At 39.3% G+C, this 23,231-nt stretch overlaps 1 protein-coding gene across 2 annotated transcripts in view; it reads right to left on the bottom strand.

Annotated features, from left to right (window-relative positions):
* The window catches only part of large1 (LARGE xylosyl- and glucuronyltransferase 1), an 83,651-nt gene continuing 60,420 nt past the window's right edge, over positions 1–23,231 (bottom strand). For both annotated transcript variants that reach the window (XM_017494741.3, XM_017494742.3), the window contains exons 9-15: positions 18,779–18,904; positions 17,738–17,893; positions 11,636–11,799; positions 5,066–5,344; positions 2,437–2,583; positions 2,135–2,330; positions 1–1,178 (exon numbers count right to left, since the gene is read on the bottom strand). In XM_017494741.3, the coding sequence (XP_017350230.1) occupies positions 981–1,178; positions 2,135–2,330; positions 2,437–2,583; positions 5,066–5,344; positions 11,636–11,799; positions 17,738–17,893; positions 18,779–18,904 (1,266 nt within the window). In that variant the 3' untranslated portion in view covers positions 1–980. The remainder of the gene's footprint in view (positions 1,179–2,134; positions 2,331–2,436; positions 2,584–5,065; positions 5,345–11,635; positions 11,800–17,737; positions 17,894–18,778; positions 18,905–23,231) is intronic.

The following is a 23,231-nucleotide window of genomic DNA, read 5'->3' on the forward strand; positions in this document are numbered from 1 at the left end:
CCCCCCCCCCCCTTACCTTCGCCTTTTAAACTCTGAGTGCATTTCTGTTAGCTGCAAGAAATGTAAATGTCATACTTATAGACATAGAACAATGACACAAAACATTTAAATCACATTGAGCACAGAAATATGAAAACGTACAATAAAATACTGCAGAAAAAAAAAGTGACTCAGTTTTACAAATACATGATTCGGGGCTTTCGTCTGTGTCTGGATTGTCAATGCTGAGAGCCTGACATTTCCCATAAACACAACAGTTACTAAGTATTGGATGCAATCTTTAGCCCACCTGGGCTCTTACTGAGCTCTAACAAGAAAAGTGATTCCACAAAGGTGCTATAAAATCTAAGACATTAACCTTTTTTAATTTAAAAAAAACAATACTGTTATGTTCTGTAAAAGATGTAAACATCATATTAATACTCACTTTAATAATCACTTTCCTGACAAAAATGACTGGGAATCCCTTTCTGTGTCTCTGTGTTGCTTATTGTGAAAGCTAACGTGTCATTATTCTGAGATCCAGTACTGCTAAACAAACATCACCCTATGACCGAAAGCACACACAAACATGTTAAATTCAGCTTCTGGGCATCAGCAGATGTAATCCAACACCAAACCACAGCTCGGTCTCTGCAGTGGCATTCCCTTTGCTCATATTCAGTCCAGCTGACTGGAACACAAGTCAGCCCATATACATTTTTGTGCTTGCCCAATGGTTAATAACATCTCAATTCCTGTTTATGGAGCAGGTCAATCTGGCAAGCTGGGTGGATTGAATTAGTCCAGAACAACGCCATGACACACTGCACTATTTCTGTTTCCAGTGCAGAGACAAAATGGTCATCATGGCAGCTTCCTGAAGGATAGAATGGAAGAACACACTCCTGAGTCCATTGTTGGGTCCATTACAGACCCACTGCTTTCCTATGTGATATCTAATGGTACCACCTGAAAACTGAAACTTTACTGTGACTTCACTAGCTGTTGTTGTCTGCAGTCATGTATTTGAGGGCAGCAAATCCGTAGCGGCGAGACATGTTCTGCTGAAACTCTTCTTTGAGAGTCTTGAGGCAAGCACGGTATTGTTTGTTGGAGCGGAACTTGGTGATGTCGAAGCTCGGCGCATGAGGCATGTGGATCATATAGGCGTTGGGCAGAACCACAAACTCGTATTCCTGTCGGGAAGAACGATAAAATAATTCGTTCAGATGTATATTTTAGAAGACGCTGCTATCTAACTATTTAAATCAGTTGTATGCTCATCCAAAATATAACCGATGCTCTGCTGCTTAATTGCGTTTCTATTATGTGCCAATTAATTAATGAGAGAACAGAAATGCAGATGCGTTAGTAAAGAACGTCAATGATGGAGTCAAAGTACTTCTGTTAGTCCTGCTGGAAAAGGGCACCTGCTAAATGCTCTAAATATAAATGTCACACTAGTAATTCAAATGTGTCTTCAATGGAAAAGACCAATTCATACTTTTAGAGTGCTCGAATGTACTAATGTTAAAAATACCAGGATGTACGATTATACAGTACTGTGAAAAAGTCTGATCTCCAGTTACTGGAAGTGTCTGGTTGCAGTTATTGCTGCTGAAGGTGGCACAACCAGATTTTAAGTTTAGGGGGGCAATTAGTTTTTCACATGGGTGATAGGTGTTGGATAACTTTTTTTTTGCTTCAATTAAAAAAAAAAGGAAATGAATAAAAACTGTATTGTGTGTTTACTCAGGTTGCTTTTGTTTTATGTTGGATTTTGTTTGAAGATCTAAAACTATTTAATATGAGATGTACAAAAAAAACAGAAGAAATCAGCAAATACTTTTTCACAGCACTGTACATGAAAATGCCTAATCTCCCCCTGGCATTCTGGATTATCTATCTGGCTATAGAAAATTTCTATATGAAGAACAATTTGTATTATTTACTTACTCGGCAAATTACTTAACAGAACCAACGTTGTCAAAATGCACCACAGCAACCGACATTATTTTGCCATCCTCTAATCACTGACCATGTCATGTCAAAGCCATGGAGGTTATTTAGATACATCACTGAGTTTATGTCTCAGTTTTCAGCCAGAAAATATGACTTTTGTGCAAACAGCAGTTCATGTTTGTAGCATTACCTGTGCATCCAGCTCCATAATGTGAGCCACTTTGTTCCAGCCGAATCCCACAAATCTGCGGTCATATTCTGGACTGTCCCTCCTCACCATCACGTAAGGCTCAAAGTCAGCCTCCCACTGCACTCTGTACGGCGTTGTGGCTGTCCGCCATTTCGCAAAGTTGGTTGGAGCGTGGCCTTTTGTCCATACATGATATCTGAAGAAAACCAAAGATTTAATCAAGCAAAAAAAATTTGGGCAGGAAACCTCTTGCTTCTATGAAGAAGTCACTGCGATACTTCTGACATATTTTTGAGGGAAACCTGAAGGTGAAGAGCGTGCCCATGTCCAGCTGGGACAGCAGCTCAGCCTTGGATTTGGGGAATGACAGCCGGTAACGCAGCGTCTCAAATGCAGGCACTACCAGAGCCTTTTTGGTGTGCGCCATGTCAAGCTGTACTACAGATTTCCTGCAGGAAAGACATTATACATTGATGTTATTGTTCAGCTTGTAATAAATAAGGCAGTGGAAACAGTCATACAATAACATTTCTGTTAATTTCCTTATTGATTGAAAGCCTAAGTCTTTACTAATAGTTTTTAGGAACATTCACAGCTCTTGACTATTCTTAGTCCTGCTATGGAACACTCAAGGGCCTCAGAGCAAATCTGGTCATATCCGGATCATGTACAAACAGGCTAAAGGGTACAGAGTTCTTGATTACCAGACCTGCCAGGCCTGAAGAGGAATAATGTGTAGTTCTGCTGAAAGAAGTGGGAGGAAAAAAAAAAATGTAATGTTGTAAACTGTCAAAAAAACCAAAACAGAACATTTTTTAATTACAGGCCTATTCCTTTTACAAATAGCTTGTGTACATGACCCTTATGAAAAGGGGTCTGTTCCACACTGATATCTGTATTGTTTCACTGATGCTCAAACTGTTTGAACACATCGTTGCTGACTGGCGCAGGAGAGCAAAGCAAACAAACAGCGTTCTTAATCACTTTACAATTATCATTAGGCTACCATTAAAAGTATGTGTAACGTGTTAGATTTAACACTTCTTTATAGGCCTATTTAATCTTTTTTAACAGGGTCCAAATTCTCTGCCTGTTTTTATTTAATCAGAAAAACAAAAGTTTCATTTTGATCATTTTCAGTTGACGTTTTGATGGCTGAAATTTCGGTGGCATCCCTAATAAATATAATTAATTGATGTTAACAATACGTGTCTAATATAGTCCATTAATGAACGCAAAACATTCTCCATTTACCTTGACAGAAGCTGAGGGTGCCTCATCAGTTCCCTCAAACAGGAATATTGAGTCTGGATGACAGCACCAGTCAAACAATTACTAATGTGAGATGGGGGAAGGGAGTGCGGCTTCCAGAGAGTGCTGGTTGATATCTGAGAGTTCGAGACCTATAGGCACCTACGCATCATTTCAGATTCATATGTTAATTGGCTCATCTGCTGTTTTTAATCGTTGGAGGAAAAAAGACTGCACTTTTGCCATTTTTTGAGAGATAACTCGTACTAGTGTACTCTGATGTGTAAAATGCATGAAGGTTGGCAGGTCTGGATTACCTTGCTGAGGTGTGTGTGGAGTAGAAACACAATATACAGTGCTGTGAAAAAGTAATCTCCTGATTTCTTCTGTTTTGTGTACATCTCGTACTGAACTGTTTCAGAAATTGTAACAAAATCTAAGATAAAACAAAGGCAACCTGAGTAAAAACAAAATACAGTTTTTAAATGCTAATGTTATTTATTGAAGCAAAAACGTTGTCCAATGCCAACTGGGCCTGTGTGACAATGTATTTGTCCCTGCAATTCCCCAAATCTATGAAACTGCATTCATAATGGGGTTCAGCTGGACTAGACACAACCAGACCTGATTACTGCAAACCCTGTTCAATCAAATCAACACTTAAATAGAACTTTTTCAACACTTGAAGTTGGTTAAAAGGTCTTACCCAGTAACACACTATGCCACAGTTGAAAGAAATTCCAGATTTGATGAAGAAGAGGGTGATTAAAAAAATACATCAGTCTGGGAAGGGTTACAAGGCTATTTCAAAGGCTCTGGGACTCCAAAGAACCACAATGAGAGCCATTATCTCTAAATGGATAAACTCAGCACAGTAGCGAACCTTCCCAGAAGTGGCCGTCATTCCAAACTTCCTCCAAGAGTACAGTGAAAACTTATCCAGCAAATCACAAAAGAGCCAAGAACAACATCAAAGTAACTACAGGCCTTTCTTGCATCAGTAAAGGTCACTCTTCATGACTCCACTATCAGAAAGACACTGGGCAAAAAAAGGCATCCATGGAAGAGTGGTGAGGTGAAAACCACTGCTAACCCAGAAGAACATTAAGGTCCGTCTGAATTTTGCCAAAACACACCTTGATGATCCTCAAACCTTTTGGGAGAATGTTCTGTGGACTGAGGAGTGTGCAACTTGCTAGAATTGAGGGAAACATGAATTCTGTTCTCGACCAGAAAATCCTAAAGGAGAATGTCCGGTCTTCAGTCTGTTAGTTGAAACTCAAGCGCAACTGGATTATGCAGCAAGACAATGATCCAAAGCATAGGAGTAAGTCCTAGAATTAAGTGAAAGACTGATCTCCAGTTATCGGAAGCGTTTGATAGCAATTATTGCTGCTAAAGGTGGCACAACCAGATTTTAAGTTTAAGGGCAAACAGTTTTTCACATGGGTGATATGTGTTGGATAATTTATTATTATTATTATTTTTTTGGCTCAATTAAATAAATACAAACTGTATTGTGTGTTTACAGAATATGATTTTGAAACAGTGTGTGGGTTGCCTTTGTTTTATATCAGGTTGTATTTCATTTGAAGAAGTAAAACTGTTTAGTTTGAGATGTACACAAAACCAGAAGGGGTCAAATACTTTTTCACAGCACTGTAAGCCAACTTATCTTACCTGAGGTATTCATAGAGTCCATACATGGGCAGGAAGTCAATGTCAGACAGGAACATGTACGGTGTGTTGACTTGTTTCATGGCAACATTGCGCAGCAGGTTGACGGGGTAGAATTGGCCCTCTTTGTAGACGATATGGTATCCCACATTGCTTCTGCTCATAAGCACCTCAGAACCCTGAGCATAGCGCAGGAATTGCTGTGCCTCAGCATCAGACAGGTAGAGAGCCAGACTGATTGGTCCTTCCCAGTGTTTACAGATGGCCTCAAGCATCTGCAGCCTGACAAACACAGATCACTTATTTCATCAAATCTACTAACAGGCTTTCATAAGGTTTTGACCAAAGGCTGACAGGGACATACATATTACTGAGGTTAGACCACATCATTAATCATTTTGGTTTACCGACCATTTTGATTTATCTGAAAAATATTATACTTCCTTGATTGTCAGTCTGGACACTGGAGACTGCAGGATTAGATTCACTGCCCCAGGTGGAAAGTAAAGGTTTTGCCCTCTTGACTTTTTCAGTCAAACAAAGTGCAACACCATTCTCATCTTATGAAGTGTAAGAGGACTAGGGTTGTAATAGTGTCACGGTTTCACTGTCATGGTGTATCATCATGTATAATCATATAATAATTGATGGGGCGGCTGTGGCTCAGGTGGTAGAGCGGGTTGTCCACTAATCACAGGGTTGGTGGTTCGATTCCCAGCCCACATGACTCCACATACCGAAGTGTCCTGAACCCCAAGTTGCTCCTGATGGCAAGTTAGCGCCTTGCATGGCAGCTCTGCATTGGGGTGTGTGTGTGTGTGTGTGTGTGTGTGTGTGTGTGTGTGTGTGTGTGTGAGAATGGATAAAAGAGACACCGTGTAAAGTGCTTTGGAACCGCTAACGTTAAAAAAGTGCTATATAAGTGAAGACCATTTACCATAATCAGACGTTATGTTATTGTTGACTAAAATTACAGTTCAAATGTATTTCCATCTATTACAATCACTTCAAATTTCATCACTTCCCTTAAATCATACTACAGTAACCTCCGTTTCTCTGCCCAGGGGACATGAACGAAAACCCTTCAGCTATGTAATCCGCTACTGCTGTAAACAAATAACAGTGCTACCTCTGCTACCACTCCTAGCACGTTCCTAAGCACATCATCCACAGTTTATCATACAGTGAAACTTTCGAACTGTAACACCCATAAAAAGGACAGCCTGTCACCAAGAGACGGACAGAAATTTCAAATATTGACAGCATCCATTTTGTAAGCTTCAGAATACAGTCCTCTTGTGAGATAAGTCACTGTAAAGGTCTGTATAACCTGTCAACTACTTCATTTCCTTTCTCCAGTTATAGCAGATACGCAGCAAATCTGAAGTACGTCCTAACACTTGACATCAGAAACCAGTGGCTTGTTCAGTATTTAGTGTCTTTCAGGTATGTTTGAGAAACGAGCAAGAGCTGAAGGACTCTGTGTAAAGAATACAGATAGATGCTAAAGACCTGAGTGATTATTAAAATGTTGCAGGGAACAAACTGAACAGAAGGAATAAAGAAAACCCTGCACTTGACTTGAAGTGCTTAGAATTAATTGATTAAATTTTAGTCTACTCTAATATGGAGACCTAATGTTCTTAATAATGTGTTACTGAGACAGACAGAATAGGGTTCGAATAAAAATTAATAAGGCTCTTGCTGAGCAAAAAGGCTGATGATTCATTCACTAGATCTCCTTTGAGGCCACTCAAGTGTAATTCAAATTGAGGTTAGATTATATCTGTGAAGATTTCCCTATATTTGTTGAGAAATGTAGTTCTTTCTTTTAATCACTACCACGTCAATTCTACTGAGAAAAGTAAAGAAAATTTCTATTAAATATTGGCTAAGATCCAACACTTGATGCATCTTCACCCAATAAAAACGACCATTTGACAGAAATGATCACACATTGGACTTCTTTCCTTGCCAAGTGTGTTGGAAGGAATGGTCTTTATTGATGACCCTAGCTCAATCAGATATGACTCTGTAGCTGTTCTGTCCCAGCAGAGTGAGTGAAGGCTGGTGGATATTGGAGAATACCAATTTAAAATGAAAGCAGAGAAAGCACACGCGTGTTCACAGTTCTCTCTCACTTGTATCATTACGGACCAGAGCAAACTGAGAACTTTCTCATTATTGAAGTGAAGTGATGCTGAAAGATACAAAAATGGGAGAGCAGGAAGTGTTCACAAAACATGGATATTTAAAATCAGTTTCAAATATCAGGAGGGTTTAGAGGCTGTATTTGTTCAGCTGAAGCCTGTAATAAATGAGTAAAAACAATCTTTCCTCAGGCTGTGGTTAGAACAGCAAATTCCTTGTTTACAGAGAGCACACACCACTCACCAGTGTTTCTCACACACCCACTGTGTTAAATTACTGAAAGGCTCAGTGCTCCTTCTGCCCCCGAAACACAAAATAATCAGAAAGAGCAGTTGGAAAAAATATGTGCACTTTATTTATTTATTTATGATCGAAAAACAACAGGCTAAAAAAAACTAGAAAAATTATTATGCACATCGACAAATCAAATACAATATGCAGCAAAGCAGTTTTGTTTTTCTCTTTCCATTTTATTGCATAAAGGTGCTAGACACATTTAGCTGCCCTAGAACACAATTTTAGGCACAATTTCTGTTGTCCGAGCATATACAGTGCATCCGGAAAGTATTCACAGCGCTTCACTTTTCCCACATTTTGTTATGTTACAGCATTATTCCAAAATGGATTAAATTCATTATTTTCCTCAAAATTCTACAAACAATACCCCATAATGACAACGTGAAAGAAGTTTGTTTGAAATCTTTGCAAATTTATTAAAAATAAAAAACAAAAAAAGCACATGTACATAAGTATTCACAGCCTTTGCTCAATACTTTGTTGAAGCACTTTTGGTACCAATTACAGCCTCAAGTCTTTTTGCGTATGATGCTACAAGCTTGGCACACCTATTTTTGTGCAGTTTCTCCCATTCTTCTTTGCAGGACCTCTCAAGCTCCATCAGGTTGGATGGGGAGCATCGGTGCACAGCCATTTTCAGATCTCTCCAGAGATGTTCAATGGGGTTCAAGTCTGGGCTCTGGCTGGGCCACTCACGGACATTCACAGAGTTGTGCTGTAGCCACTCCTTTGTTATCTTGGCTGTGTGCTTAGGGTTGTTGTCCTGTTAGAAGATGAACCTTCATCCCAGACTGAGGTCCAGAGCGCTCTGGAGCAGGTTTTCATCAAGGATGTCTCTGTACATTGCTGCATTCATCTTTCCCTCAATCCTGACTAGTCCCCCAGTTCCTGCTGCTGAAAAACATCGCCACAGCATGATGCTGCCACCACCATGCTTCACTGTAGGGATGGTATTGGCCAGGTGATGAGTGGTGCCTGGTTTCCTCCAGACATGACGCTTGCCATTCAGGCCAAAGAGTTCAATCTTTGTCTTGGACTGAGAGTCCTTCAGGTGACTTTTGGCAAACTCCAGGTGGGCTGTCATGTGCCGTTTACTGAGGAGTGGCTTCCGTCTGGCCACTCTACCATACAGGCCTGATTGGTGGAGTGCTGTAGAAATGGTTGTTCTTCTGGAAGGTTCTCCTCTCTCCAAAGAGACACGCTGGAGCTATCAGAGAGAACATCGGGTTTTCGGTCACCTCCCTGACTAAGGCCCTTCTCCCCGATCGCTCAGTTTGGCCGGGCGGTCAGCTCTAGGAAGAGTCCTGGTGGTTCCAGACTTCTTCCATTTACGGATGCTGGAGGCCACTGTGCTCAGTGGGACCTTCAATGCTGCAGAAGTGTTTCTGTACCCTTCCACAGATCTGTGCCTCGTTACAACCCTGTCTTGGAGGTCTACAGACAATTCCTTGGACTTCATGGCTTGGTTTGTGCTCTGGTATGCAATGTTAACTGTGGGACCTTATATAGACAGGGGTGTGCCTTTCCAAATCATGTCCAATCGACTGAATTTGATCCAATCAACTGAACCACAGGTGGACTCCAATCAAGTTGTAGAAATATCTCAAGGATGATCAGTGGAAACAGGATGCACCTGAACTCAATTTTGAGTGTCATGGCAAAGGCTGTGAATACTTATGTACATGTGCTTTTTTTTGTTTTTTATTTTTAATAAATTTGCAAAAAATTCAAACAAACTTCTTTCATGTTGTCATTATTGGGTATTGTTTGTAGAATTTTGAGGAAAATAATGAATTGAATCCATTTTGGAATAAGGCTGTAACATAACAAAATGTGGAAAAAGTGAAGCGCTGTGAATACTTTCCGGATGCACTGTATAGTAATTCAAATAGGAATGTTATGGAGCTCTGAGGAATTTGTTTATTAGCACATGCCAATGCTGGACTACTGCAATGCAATAATGGTCAGCTGATCTAATGAGGCTCTGAATAAACTTCAGTCTGTGCAAAAGCCAGAGATCTCACTGGTCTGAACATACAGGCTACCAGTTCTGCTGTTAAAATAAAATAAATTTTAAAAATCATTGAATTGGCATTTGGCTATTCGAGTGACTTCCTGTTAGAGAGTGTTTCCTGTTAGAAATGTCAGTTGGTATAGCATGATGCAGCCTTTTTATTAATAAGAATTAGGGCATCATTAATAAACTAATAAGAAATAAGTATTCATTAGTTAACAATACATTATTTGTTAAAAACAATAACATAATTTATATTTATTATAGACATTCCTCTTGTTTTTTATTTATTTATTGTGCTTTTTTTAATCACTGTCTAATGCTATATTAAGTAAAAAAAAAAATCTGATTAAAAAAAACATTTAAGCAACTAAAATGTTAGTTTAATTATAAATGTTAGTATAGTGTACGTGTGGTTGTCAGAAATAACGAAGAAGTAGAAGTCAAGTACAGTCAAGTAGAACACTGTCAATAAGGATGCCTCCACCGGCAACGAGTCTAGTCCTTCTTTTGACTAATTTGTATGCTGCAAACACCCTTAAAATATACTTCAAACAGGAAGGAAGCTATTGAGAAAAAACCCCCAAACATTTCAGACATTTGACCTTGCTGTGATCTTGACATTGGGAATTGATACAAACCTCCCTGCTTGGATCAATTCCAAAATCTAATCAGTTCATCTGCTGATAACAGTGATCATTCCGTATAAATCTTAGAAACATTCAAACACTCATTATTGAGTAACTGCGCTAGCAAGAATCTCGGCAGGACACACCCGAACAACCTGAAAACAAAACGCCTCCACCACCTCCTGGCAGAGGCACCAGTATCGGGTTTTAGCCAAAATTGGTGGTTTCTGACTACAGCATACTTTGGCATCACAAATTTAATAAGACGTAAGTGTAATTGTTTAACTTTCTACACTTATCTTTGCATTCTACACAGATCACATTCAGTGAATAAGAACTAATACAGCTAAACTGCTGTATGAATAAAGGTGGGCAGAAAGAGAGGCAGTTTTCATTGACTACGTTTACACGGACGGCAGTAATCTAATTATTGGCCTTACTCTGGTTAAGATAATAATGTGATTAAGGTGTTTACATGCGTCGCTTTTAGAATACTCCTGTCATGTTCCTGTTTTACATGTTAAAGATCATAATTATATTAACAGACCGCATCGTTACGTCACTGCGCCACGCCGTCTGACGTTCCTCCAGAATTTCACGTATCAACATACAGTTCGTATTCGTTATGGTACCGTATACAGTTTTGGGTGTTTTTATTTAATTTTTTTTACGAACGCTTTAAGTGCAGTTAATTATTTGTCATGCTATATGTGCTAATAGACAACTGCTTGAAGCCGTGGGCTGCGTCCCAAACCGCGTACTAACCGTCTATATAGTAGCCGAGATACAGGTTTTTTTCCCCCACTACAGGCCTATAGTAGGCAAGTATGCGGTTTGGGACGCAGCCGAACTCTTGTTCACCGTAAAATGTTGAGAACCGCTGTGTGTGATCGTGTCCTGTCGCAAAATGTGGTGAAAACTCACACGACGTTAATAATGTGATTAAAGTGTTTACATGTCTGTAATACACGTCCATAATGCGACTAAAACAGGAGTTTTGACTAAAACAGGAGTATGACCTTAATTAGATTAAGGTAAGTAAAAATTGCTGTTTACATGGTAGTTTCTTAATCAAAGTATGGTTTTAATTGGGTTAAGAGTGGATTATTGTTGTCCATCTAAACGCAGCTATAGTCATAGCTATTATTTTTATATTTTATTTAATAAAATCAGTAAAATTTTATCAGTAAAGTTACTTTTAACCATGTTGATGTCTTTCAGTGGAACTGTAATGAAATTACTGAATCCAATTTTCTCCCTTTTTACTTTTGGGGGTAAGCAGATTTTAAAACATGTTTCAGATCTATACAGCAGAAAATGGCACGATTTCACCATGTGAACAGATTTGCCAAGCCAGCAAATTTCACCTAACAAATTCACTTTCAAAATTAAAGAGGACTTCAAATCGAACAGCAATCACTAAAACAATTACAATATATATAATGTTATCTACATTTGTCATATAATGCTTCATATATTCACCTGTCCATGGAGAGCTGGGCCACGAGCGTAACATCAGTCTGGTCTTCACTGGGCTCGTACTCGTAGTGCAGGAAGTACAGGTGTGTGCGATGCACAGTGAAACGCTCTCTCCGGAACTCGTAACATGGATCGTCCTCATCAAGCTCCAGTAAAGTCTTCTGGAGCTGAAACACCAACACAAACACAATGATTTCGTTACACCTGTATCAGAGACACCTGTAACTGCCGTTAACTGCTGAGACAACACAACAATATTAATACGATACATTAAAGAAAGAAAGAGGAAACAGTGCTGAGATGTTTCACACTTCACTGGTCTTACAGCTTTTATTAAATATAGTCATGGAATAAAGAAAGTTACACCCTCCTTCAATTCTGTTTTTATTTATCAGAACCTAAATAACAATTGTTTGGTCCTCTCCAACTTTTATAAACAAATATTATCTTATAATATTGTTGTTAATATTACAAATATTAAAAACAACAACAAAAAAACAACAGATTTCAATATGTAATCATTTCCCCCACTAAAACTAAACCAACATTCAACATTTTTCCCCAGGAGGGAAAAATAATTACACCCTTCCTACTTCCACAGTCATTAATAAAGCAACTGGGAGCCAGGTATTACTAAAGAAATGCACAAGATTAGTTAATCATGAAGTGCATGTCTACCTCTATAAAAGTAGAACATTTGGGAGTTTGGTGTTCTGCAGCACTCAGGTGTGTGTCTACATCATGCCAAAAAGAAAGGACATCAGGCAGGACCTCAGAGAAGCAACTGTTGCTGCTCAACAGTCTGGGAAGGGTTATAAGGCCATCTCCAAACAATTCACCATTCTACAGTGAGAAGGATTCTTTACAAATGGCAAGCCTTCAAGACAGTTGCCAGGAATCTTTCCAGGAGTAGGCGTCCAAGTAAATTCAGTCCATGTTCCGACTGTTTAATGCTCAGAAATCTATAGAAAAACCCAAGACTTACACCATGTAACCAACAGGCCCCTGTAAACACATTAAATGTTCATGTTCATTAATCACACAATCAGAAAAAAGACTGAACAAGTATGTCTTTCATGGAAGAGTGGCTAGGAAAAAGCAATTTTCTCCAATAAATAAATAAATAAACAAATAAATAAATAAATAAGGACTCAGGTTCACTAAATTGCATCTGAACAAACTAAAAAGTTCTTGAACAATATCCTTTGGACTGATGAGACAAAGGTGGAGATGTTTGGTCCAGCGCCATGTTTGAGGAGAAAACCACAGCATATTTCCACATACACCTCATACCGACCATCAAGCATGGTGGTGGAGGGGTGATGATCTGAGCTTGTTTTGCAGTCACAGGACCTTGGAAACTTGCAGTCATTAAGACAACAATGAAGTCAACTTCATATCAGAATATTCCTCAGGCAAATGTGAGGGCATCTGTCCAGCAGCTTAATGTGAGAGACTGATGAACTCCTACAGAAAACATTTACTTCAAGTAATTGTTGCTAAGTAGGGATTACACTTTGTAGCACATATAAACAGGTGTCACAATGAGTAACATTTTAAAAATAGGACACTTTTTTTTTTTTTAAACATCTGCTGAAATGCTTTAATCCGAAACCTCATGTAGAGCTGAAGAATGCTTGGCCAGCTAATTCCTGAGTGACTTCATTAGTCCAAGTATCCCATTAATGTGATTTAAATAGCTTCTCAAACTCAGCAAAATCAACTGAACAGCATGCGTTAAGACGGACCCATGAAATTGATTAGTGCAACAAATGCTGCACCAAAACCTTCTTGGGGAATGTCAAGCCGAGAGTGATTTGCTTAATGAAGGACGCCGGAGATGTACTGCATTCGCTGTGCACTGTGGCTCTGAAGGGCTAATCAGCCTGTAGAACCACACAGCTTGGCAAGTGAAACTTCACACTGTTATACTTAAAGAGATGTAAAAGTGTACAAATAAATAAAATAATATACAGTGCAGCATGGTGGAGGAGCGAGTAGTGTTCACAGCTCCAGGGTCTCTGGTTTGATCCTGAGCAATCGATTACAGGGTTTTCCTCCCATCTTTTTTTTTGGTCACCTGCCAATTCTCAACCATCATCCAGATCTTCCCTATCATATGACAGCTACCAACCAGGGAGGGTAAAGGCTAACAGATGCTTCTTCTGAGATATGTGAAGAAAGCCAACTGCATCTTTTTAAACTGCTGCTCTTGCTGCTTCACAGGGCGATGTAACACACTCAGAGGAAAGCACTAGATTTTCTCCCTTGGCTCCTGGCCATGGATGCTTGTGACATCATCAGGATTTGAACTCACGATCTCCTGAAGAAAGACTGAACACTTTTCTGCTGTGTCACCTCCCAAAAACATGCCAGTAGTGGATTGGCCAATCAAAAGTGCAAGTGTGTGTCTTCCCGTGAGACAGACTGGTGTCTGATCCAGTGTGTATTCCTACCTAGCACCCGGTTTCCCAGATTAGGCTCCGGATAAATGAAAGAATAAAAATATTATACAAACATTACATCAGCAATGACAACTAAATGAAAAAAATATATCTAATCACCTCACAAACTAACTGAAGGTAAACACAGACAAAAATTACATTTGATTGCCGTTTTCAGTGCAAAAAAAGTACACATTGTTTATAGTAATACTATTATGTAGTTAGTACATAGTTGATTTTTCCATGCAAAAGATAATTCTGTTAATGTTCCTTAAAATTCCTCACTTCTTTTATGTACTGTTGTTAAAAACTGTGTTAATGCAGTTACACACATACTGTTTGCATGCATAATTGCACTCATATTTCTGTTGTAATGTAACACACTGTGCTTAAATTAAGCAATATCGCATGAACAAGAGTGCGGTTATACTGAACACCGGCACTGCAGTGTAACCGTTCAATTGCGAGTGCGATATTGGTTTTATACAACTGTTTTATAAATAATAAATTCATATTGAGTAACTAACATGTCAATTGTTTGTTTATTTTTGCTCCATGAACAGAAATAGATCCCAGTGAAGCCACACTCACTGATAGCCCATTGGCTAGCTGGCAAGGTAGCACAGAATGATTTGTACATTTCTGTTAAAGGCTCTTCCGGTGAGATTAGAATCCCTTTTTCGTTTCCATCGTCATCTGATGAGCTTTCATGCTGTAATATAAATTTGCTATAGCCACTGATGATGTTGCTAACACTACTGTAGTAACTGTTTCAAACTAAGAAATGGAATTTTATTCCAATTTTGCAGATGTGCGGAGTGATACACACAGCGAAAGTCCCAGTGCTTTTATACTAAATATAAGCACTCTTGAAACGCCACACGTCCAATCAAATTGGTGGACTGGAACTAACTGTTGTATATTATACAATGAATCCAATGTTTCATTGTCAGTGATGTTACGCAATGAGCGGTGTGTATTTGTCTTTAAAGATCAAACACAAAAATAGCTCCACAACTTTCAGAACTAAAATGATACAAAACAAAATCTAGTAGAAAAGAATAAAACCACATTAAATGCTTGGGTAAACACTGCATTTCAAAGTGGAACTAAAAAATAATGAAAAAAATGATGCAATTTAAAAATATATCGAAAATCTATAATATAAAGAATTCAACTCTGACAATTCAGTGATGAATCATTTTATGATTATAGTAGATCGAACCTGCACAGTTTACCCTCCATTACCAATCCTTCAAGTGTCCCTGGTCCCAAAATCAGTATTTTAAAATAGTGAATAGAACAGATTGGTGTTTGGGTCAAATTTGGTCCAATGACATCGGAGATTAAAAGATAGCAAATGTGATTTTTCTGGTCTAATTGGACAGGTTTGGCAGCTGGTAAATGAACACAATAATGCAAATAAAGATTCGGACATTGAAATCTAATCTGCTAGAACGTCAGGGCATGGAAGTATTCCACACTGCATATTCATGTATGTTCATTAGAGACATTTTTAATGAGGGTAAACATAGACATGTTCCTTGGTCATATTCAGAGTGTATTAGACCAAAACAAACTAGCAATTTATTATTCCATGTAAATATTTTTAAAAGGTTTGAAATTCACACACGACTGACTAGCCCTTGCTTAGAGCAATGATGCATTGACAGACAATTATGAAAAGAATTTATTATATCCATTAGGAAATCCCAGCCAGATGGTGGACTAAGCCAACGCCACGGCAGATGGCTGATTCTCTCATGTTAAATCAACTTAGTTAAAATCAGTGATAAGTGCCATGCTCAATAAGGGAAACTCTAACGCTGTGTGGGAATGGAAAAACCAGACTGTAACTAGCTAATGAGCAGTGGCAGATCCAAAACATTTTGACTGGCGTGACCAAGGTGAGAGATAATGCCAGAGAATCTAAATGTGCAAATGCTAAAGTGGTCATCAACCATGTTCCTGGAGATCTATCTCCAACTGTAATTGTGCCCACCTGACCATCTAATCACTACCTTAAGAAGTTCTTGATCAACTAAAACAGATGTGTTACATTTTGGTTGGAGATGAAACTTGCAGGAAGGTGGCTCTCCAAGAAGAGGGTTGGTGACCACTGCAACTGACTGACACGTTCAATGTTTCACACTATTCTCATTTCAATATTGCATTGTATGTATGACTGAATTAGAATAGATTCAACATCTTTTTAACCAGACACACTGCATCCCCTCACGTTCCCCAAAATGAATGGACAGACTAATTTCTGAACAACTGGTCAGGAACTGCATGATCATAAAAAATTGTGACATGATGGAATAATGTTTCCCACAATTCAGACTACACAACGGCTAATCAGTTCTAGGGTGGCCAATGATATAAAGCCTTGTGCTGCATTCGTGGTGCCTTTCTTCCCCCTTTATTTATTTATAAAAGATTTTTAGCTCCAAAAAATCCTGAGGCCTTCACTGATTTCCTTGAAGGTCCTTTTCCTCACACTACATCAGTGAATGCTGTGGGTCTTATAAACAGGGTAATGTAGCCACATAATCTATAGCATACTCCTGTGATCCTTCCACAGAATGTGTCTTACAAATAGTGTCTCATTATAAAGAGCACCTGCTGTTCTTGCTATGAGGAAAGAGAATGGCTCAGAATGAGCATGCACACAGTCATATGAAAGACCCATCTGTGTTCCTCACCCACAGAGGCATCTGTCATCACATGATACAGAGAGTGAGGGAGAGGAACAGAGCAGACACAGAGAGAGAGAGAGAGAGAGAGAGAGAGAGCGCAAGTCACTCAATCATCTGACCTCTCACTGTATCCTATGAATTTTTTTCTTTCTTTATATTGAATCAGTCGACTTAAACATATGATCTCAGTGTGCAGGAGTGGAGTGGGGAGGATAGCTAACTTACTCATCCTCACTGCTCTCTCACAAGGAGAAAACAGAATGGTCTGGATAACTCCTTTATTCCTTCTGGTGTCTCTCATGAGAACTGAATCTCAAAATTTTGTTTTTGCCCGATTTTCACTTTTCAAAATGCTCTGTTAATCCTCTACTGCACACTGTTGCCATGCAGCAATGTACAATTTCGCCGAAAGTTTCGGACCTTTTGCTGATTATACTAGTTGTATGATTATTTTAAGTGACATGGAGTCGTAATCTCCGTCAGATTACTGATAAATAACTTTTCAAGTGCTCATATGAGGGAGAGTCAATTTTAGGGTCATGGCATGGATGTTGGTGCCAGATGGGCTGGTTTGAGCATTTCAGAAACTGCTGATCTCCTGGGATTTTCACACAGTCTCTAGAGTTAAAGGTGAGGAAAAATTAAAAAAAATTCAGTTAGCAGTTGTTCTGTGGGTGGAAATGGTGTTGATGAAAGCAATCGGAGGAGAATAGCCAGACTGGTTTGAGCTGGCAGGAACCACTTTTTACAACCATGGTAAGCAGAAAAGCATCTCAGAATGCACTACACATCAAAACTGACGGTGGATGGTGTACAGCAGCGGAAGAGTACATCGGGTTCCTCTTCTGTCATACAAGAACTGCAATCTGAAGGCAGTGGGCACAGGCCCATCCACCTCAGGGATTTTTTTTTTGCTTAGTGTCGTGTACTCTGTGTGTATTGTTTATTTTGTTTGTACCTACATTCTCACTATTGTGGTCAGTTTCACTTGGACAGCCGAAGAGCTCCCTCCTCAGCAGGTTGCCATCGTACTCCAGGAAGGTCAGATAAAGGTTCCTGAAAAACTCCACATGCTTGTTCTTCACCCGCAGTTTCTTAGGAGAGTTCCAGTGGATCACCTGGACATATATGATAATAAAAGAATAACAGGAAAATTTACATTAACATTTTTAACATGTCCTACTGTGCCATATGACACTTTTATCTGCACCGTGCTGTATTTACAGCTACAGTACCAGAACTTCTGCATTACACTGACATTGCTGTAAATATAGATGTTATTTATTTATGGTTTTTTTTACAATGTATTTCTCCTAACTGCAGCTTCCCGTTTCGGAGAGTAAAGTCCAACACATCTCTCCACTGAAACGTCTCGCCAGAACGCTCCCCAAAATGCTCGCCAAAACATCTTTCCAAATGACAGAAAACAAACTTGTAGGAACATTTAACATCCCTGTTCTGTCTTCACACCTGCAGGTGGTTAGTGCGACTGTGATTGACAAGGGAGATAGGAAGACAATCAATCAGAAAGCAGGGCTAATTATTCTGTCTTGGAGTCCTGGTCGTGGATGCCTGTGGCATCATCCAGATTTGCCCTTTATTGCTGGTGCAAGTGCTTATACTATTACACCAGTCAGAAGCCAGACTCAATCTGGTCGTCAAAAACAAAGTGTGCTGTTGCTATATTAAGGAGTCGTAAGGAGCCAATCATTGTTATGTGGGTAATGAAAAGGTGAGTTTAAGTGCCACATGGCAGCAGTCATTAGGACAGAGGAGACGGTACCAGGAAGTCACTCCTTTAATGTCACTGTAGTCTCACACACACACACAGACCACACACATGGACTATGAGAGCAGATGGTCACAGTCGGCAGGAGAAAAATCTTAGATACACCAGCACAGACTCGTGTTAACTGCCCCTCCCTCATCAGCTTGACGTGAGCTTTTATTTTCTCCGGTACATATGTACTAGCTCTAGAGTCTCGCTATGTTTTCGGTCTCACCTTGAGGTCGGACACGTCTCTGTAGCACTTCTCAGAGCGTGTGTGATCAGACAGCTGGACGTTCCAGAAGCAGGGCAGCTGGTGCACCAGGAAGGGGTTCTGTTTGATCACAGCGTTAAAGATGTCCTGCAAAGCACAAGAACTACATCTCACATTCCTTTACCTCAGCTACAAACACACCTTGCAGCTCTCTTGCCTCATACTCACGACACATAAAAAGCAAATTAACTGGATTAACTGCTCCATCATGTTTAGAAAGTATTACATTCTCACATTTAAAACCACGCTGCCATGATAAGGAGGTTAAAATGACTGCAGTTATTACATTCAGCTGAGCGAAAGAAAGGGAAAAAGTTTGTTTGTAAAAGCTATTACTGTGAAATAAATAGTATTTAGGGCTGTTACAGTAAATCATTTAGATTCATGTTTCGTTGGTTTTCAATTTGACTTCAAACAGAGATGTCTGAAAATTAAGAGCAATTCAATACACTAAACAGTCATTTGCGCGATTCAAACTTATTTATGAAATATCAGAATGAATTCAAAGCATTCCTAAAAGACTTCTATAATTAATTTTAGGCATATTTCTGTTATGCCTCGGTAAGCAGAGCGGCAAAGCGTAAGCGTGCTAGACCCACAGTCCAGAACTCAATGGATCAAAACCATATACAGTTAAAAACCAATGACATTTTTCCTCTCTAACAGGGTTTTAGCTTAATGATGTTTCTGGACACTGGTCTGTATGTACTAGAGTGAGTAGAAGTTGTTCAGTGGAGACTACAAAGCACTTCTGTACTTTGCTCCAGAATAAAATGTGCTGTAAATGTAAAGTAAATGTAATTATGTTACTGATGGCATGGTTAGCTCGTGAATGCTGGCTGAGCCACTTGCTGTACAGGCGCTGATAATACTGTATGTTAAAAATTCCAACACATTTTTGAATCTACGATAAGCGGTATAGAAGATGGATGGATTTTTGAATCTTATTTTGTCTAATGTCAGTAATTAAGTATTATACCGCATCACTGAATTCTTTATCAGAAGGAGTGCATTATTTTTCTATAACATCAGCTCTGATAGTAGTTCTGACTGTAAGGTAAACAACAGGTTTACATTAATGCACGCATTCTAATATGTTATTGTTTCTATAGTAACAGCTCATTCACATGGACTTGCATGCTGGACAATCCACATAATACAATGAGGGAAAAAAGTATTTGATCCCCTGCTGATTTTGTACGTTTGCCAAAGAAATGATCATTCTATAATTTTAATGGTAGATTTATTTGAACAGTGAGAGACAGAATAACAACAAGAAAATCCAGAAAAACGCATGTCAAAAATGTTATAAATTGATTTGCATTTTAATGAGGGAAATAAGTATTTGACCCCCTCTCAATCAGAAAGATTTCTGGCTCCCAGGTGACTTTTATACGGGTAACGAGCTGAGATTAGGAGCGCACTCTTAAAGGGAGTGCTCCTAATATCAGTTTGTTACCTGTATAAAAGACACCTGTCCACAGAAGCAATCAAGCAATCAGATTCCAAACTCTCCACCATGGCCAAGACCAAAGAGCTCTCCAAGGATGTCAGGGACAAGACTGTAGACCTACACAAGTCTGGAATGGGCTACAAGACCATTGCCAAGCAGCTTGGTGAGAAGGTGACAACAGTTGGTGCGATTATTTGCAAATGGAAGAAACACAAAAGAACTGTCAATCTCCCTCGGCCTGGGGCTCCATGCAAGATCTCACCTCGTGGAGTTGCATTGATCATGAGAACAGTGAGGAATCAGCCCAGAACTACACGGGAGGATCTCGTCAATGATCTCAAGGCAGCTGGGACCATAGTCACCAAGAAAACAATTGGTAACACACTATGCCGTGAAGGAATGAAATCCTGCAGCGTGCGCAAGGTCCCCCTGCTCAAGAAAGCACATATACATGCCCGTCTGAAGTTTGCCAATGAACATCTGAATGATTCAGAGGCCAACTGGGTGAAAGTGTTGAGGTCAGATGAGACCAAAATGGAGCTCTTTGGCATCAACTCAACTCACCGTGTTTGGAGGAGGAGGAATGCCGCCTATGACCCCAAGAACACCATCCTCACCGTCAAACATGGAGGCGGAAACATTATGCTTTGGGGTATTTTTTCTGCTAAGGGGACAGGACAACTTCACCGCATCAAAGGGACGATGGACGGGGCCTTGTACCGTGAAATCTTGGGTGAGAACCTCCTTCGCTCAGCCAGGGCATTGAAAATGGGTCGTGGATGGGTATTCCAGCATGACAATGACCCAAAACACACGGCCAAGGCAACAAAGGAGTGGCTCAAGAAGTAGCACATTAAGGTCCTGGAGTGGTCTAGCCAGTCACCAGACCTTAATCCCATAGAAAATCTGTGGAGGGAGCTGAAGGTTCGAGTTGCCAAACGTCAGCCTCGAAACCTTAATCGCTTGGAGAAGATCTGCAAAGAGGAGTGGGACAAAACCCCTCCTGAGATGTGTGCAAACCTGGTGGCCAACTACAAGAAACGTCTGACCTCTGTGATTGCCAACAAGGGTTTTGCCACCAAGTACTAAGTCATGTTTTGCAGAGGGGGTCAAATACTTATTTCCCTATTAAAATGCAAATTAATTTATAAAATTTTTGACATGCGTTTTTCTGGATTTTTTTGTTGTTATTCTGTCTCTCACTGTTCAAATAAATCTACCATTAAAATTATAGACTGATCATTTCTTTGTCAGTGGGCAAACGTACAAAATCAGCAGGGGATCAAATACCCTTTTCCCCTCACTGTATAAGGCTAAAAATAAATGGATAAAAAAAACGAGGTGTTTAAAAAAAAAAAAAAATTGTATAATTGTTGATATAGTGAAGTTTTCTGTTACGAGAGATTTATTTCACATTTATGGAAAGTGTCTCAAATGGCAGCGCTTTGTAATGCTCAGTAAGTTTACCGCCATGGGTAAGACTTCAGGACAGAGGAGTTTATGCTTTCCAGTTTCTCAATCACATGACAAGCTGCATTTTTGTGTTATTAATTCAAAAGAAAAAAAAAAAGAAAAAAAAGAAGAGAGGCTGTTGAAGGAACAGTTGTTTGTACCTGCTTTAACTCAGGTGAGAGTGGGAACCGACTTGTCTTGTAGACGTTCCACAACAATAAATGCAACTTTATACAGTTAAAAGCATGCGGAGCCATTCATTAATAAATATAAATAAATAAATTGAACAAATTGTTGGCAAATTGCTGTGGTATATAGAATTTTCTGTATTTCTGCATAAATACGACCTAAACAAAATCAGAGTTTCACACAAGTCCTCAAAGTAGATAAAGAGAACCAAATTAAACAAATGAGACAAAAATATTATACTTGGTCACTTATTTATTAAGGAAAATATTTATTTATTTAAAGAACAGCGATCTGTTAAGAACAGGGATGTGCACTGTTTGCAGTAGCAAACCAGGACTGTGCTGTTATGCAAAGATAGTGGCGTGTATTATTTTCGCATAACAGTGTGGTCCTTACTTGTTCTATTTCTTTTAAGACTGATGCAGCTGTTTTAGAAGAAATTCTAATCGACACATCATGAAAACAAATACAGTAATGTGAAAAACTTTTAATTGCTGACTCTTTTGACATATTTGGACAAGCAAACATTTGATCATGTTTGAAACAGTGCCTATTAATGAGGTTGATGTACTACAAAACCACAAGGAAAATGTGTTATTTCAATCATTTATTCAACCGAAATATCAATAGATGTGATATTCTTCTGTGGAAAAGAAAGTACACCCTTGTCCTCAGAAGCTGGTATTTAGAAGCCCTTTAGCAGAAACAACTTCTTGTAGGCGTTCTGCATAATTGTCCACAAGTGTCTGACACTGGTTTGCTGGGATTTTTGACCACTCTACCATGCAATATTCTTTCAGTTGCAAGATGTTTGAGGGTTTTCTTGCATGTACTGCTCATTTCAAAGGGATTCATCTTTTTGAGCCATTCCTTGGTGGATTTGCTAGTGTGCTTAGGATCATTATCCTGTTGAAAGGTCCACATTTAGTTCAACTTCAACCTTTGGACAGACGGCCTCACATTATCATCAAGCACTCAGAGTTCATAGATGAATGAATGAATGCAAGCTGTCCAGTCCCTGAGGTGGCAAAGCAATCCCAATCCATAACATTTCCACCACCGTGTTTCACAGTTGGTATGAGGTGCTTCTCCTGAAAAGCTGTCTTTGGTCTGTACCAAACATATCTGCTGTTACTGTGGCCAAACAACTCTATCTTTGATTCGTCTGTCCAGAGCACATTATTCCAAAAGGCCTGCTCTTTGCCTGTATACTCATTTGCAAACTGTAGTCTTGCAAAGTCTTTTTCCTGGTACACCTCCCATGCAGGTCAAATTTGTGCAATCTCTTTCTGATTGTAGATGCATGCACTTTGACACCAA

The sequence above is a fragment of the Ictalurus punctatus genome, chromosome 19 (assembly GCF_001660625.3).
Source record: "Ictalurus punctatus breed USDA103 chromosome 19, Coco_2.0, whole genome shotgun sequence".
Taxonomy (NCBI): Eukaryota; Metazoa; Chordata; class Actinopteri; order Siluriformes; family Ictaluridae; genus Ictalurus; species Ictalurus punctatus.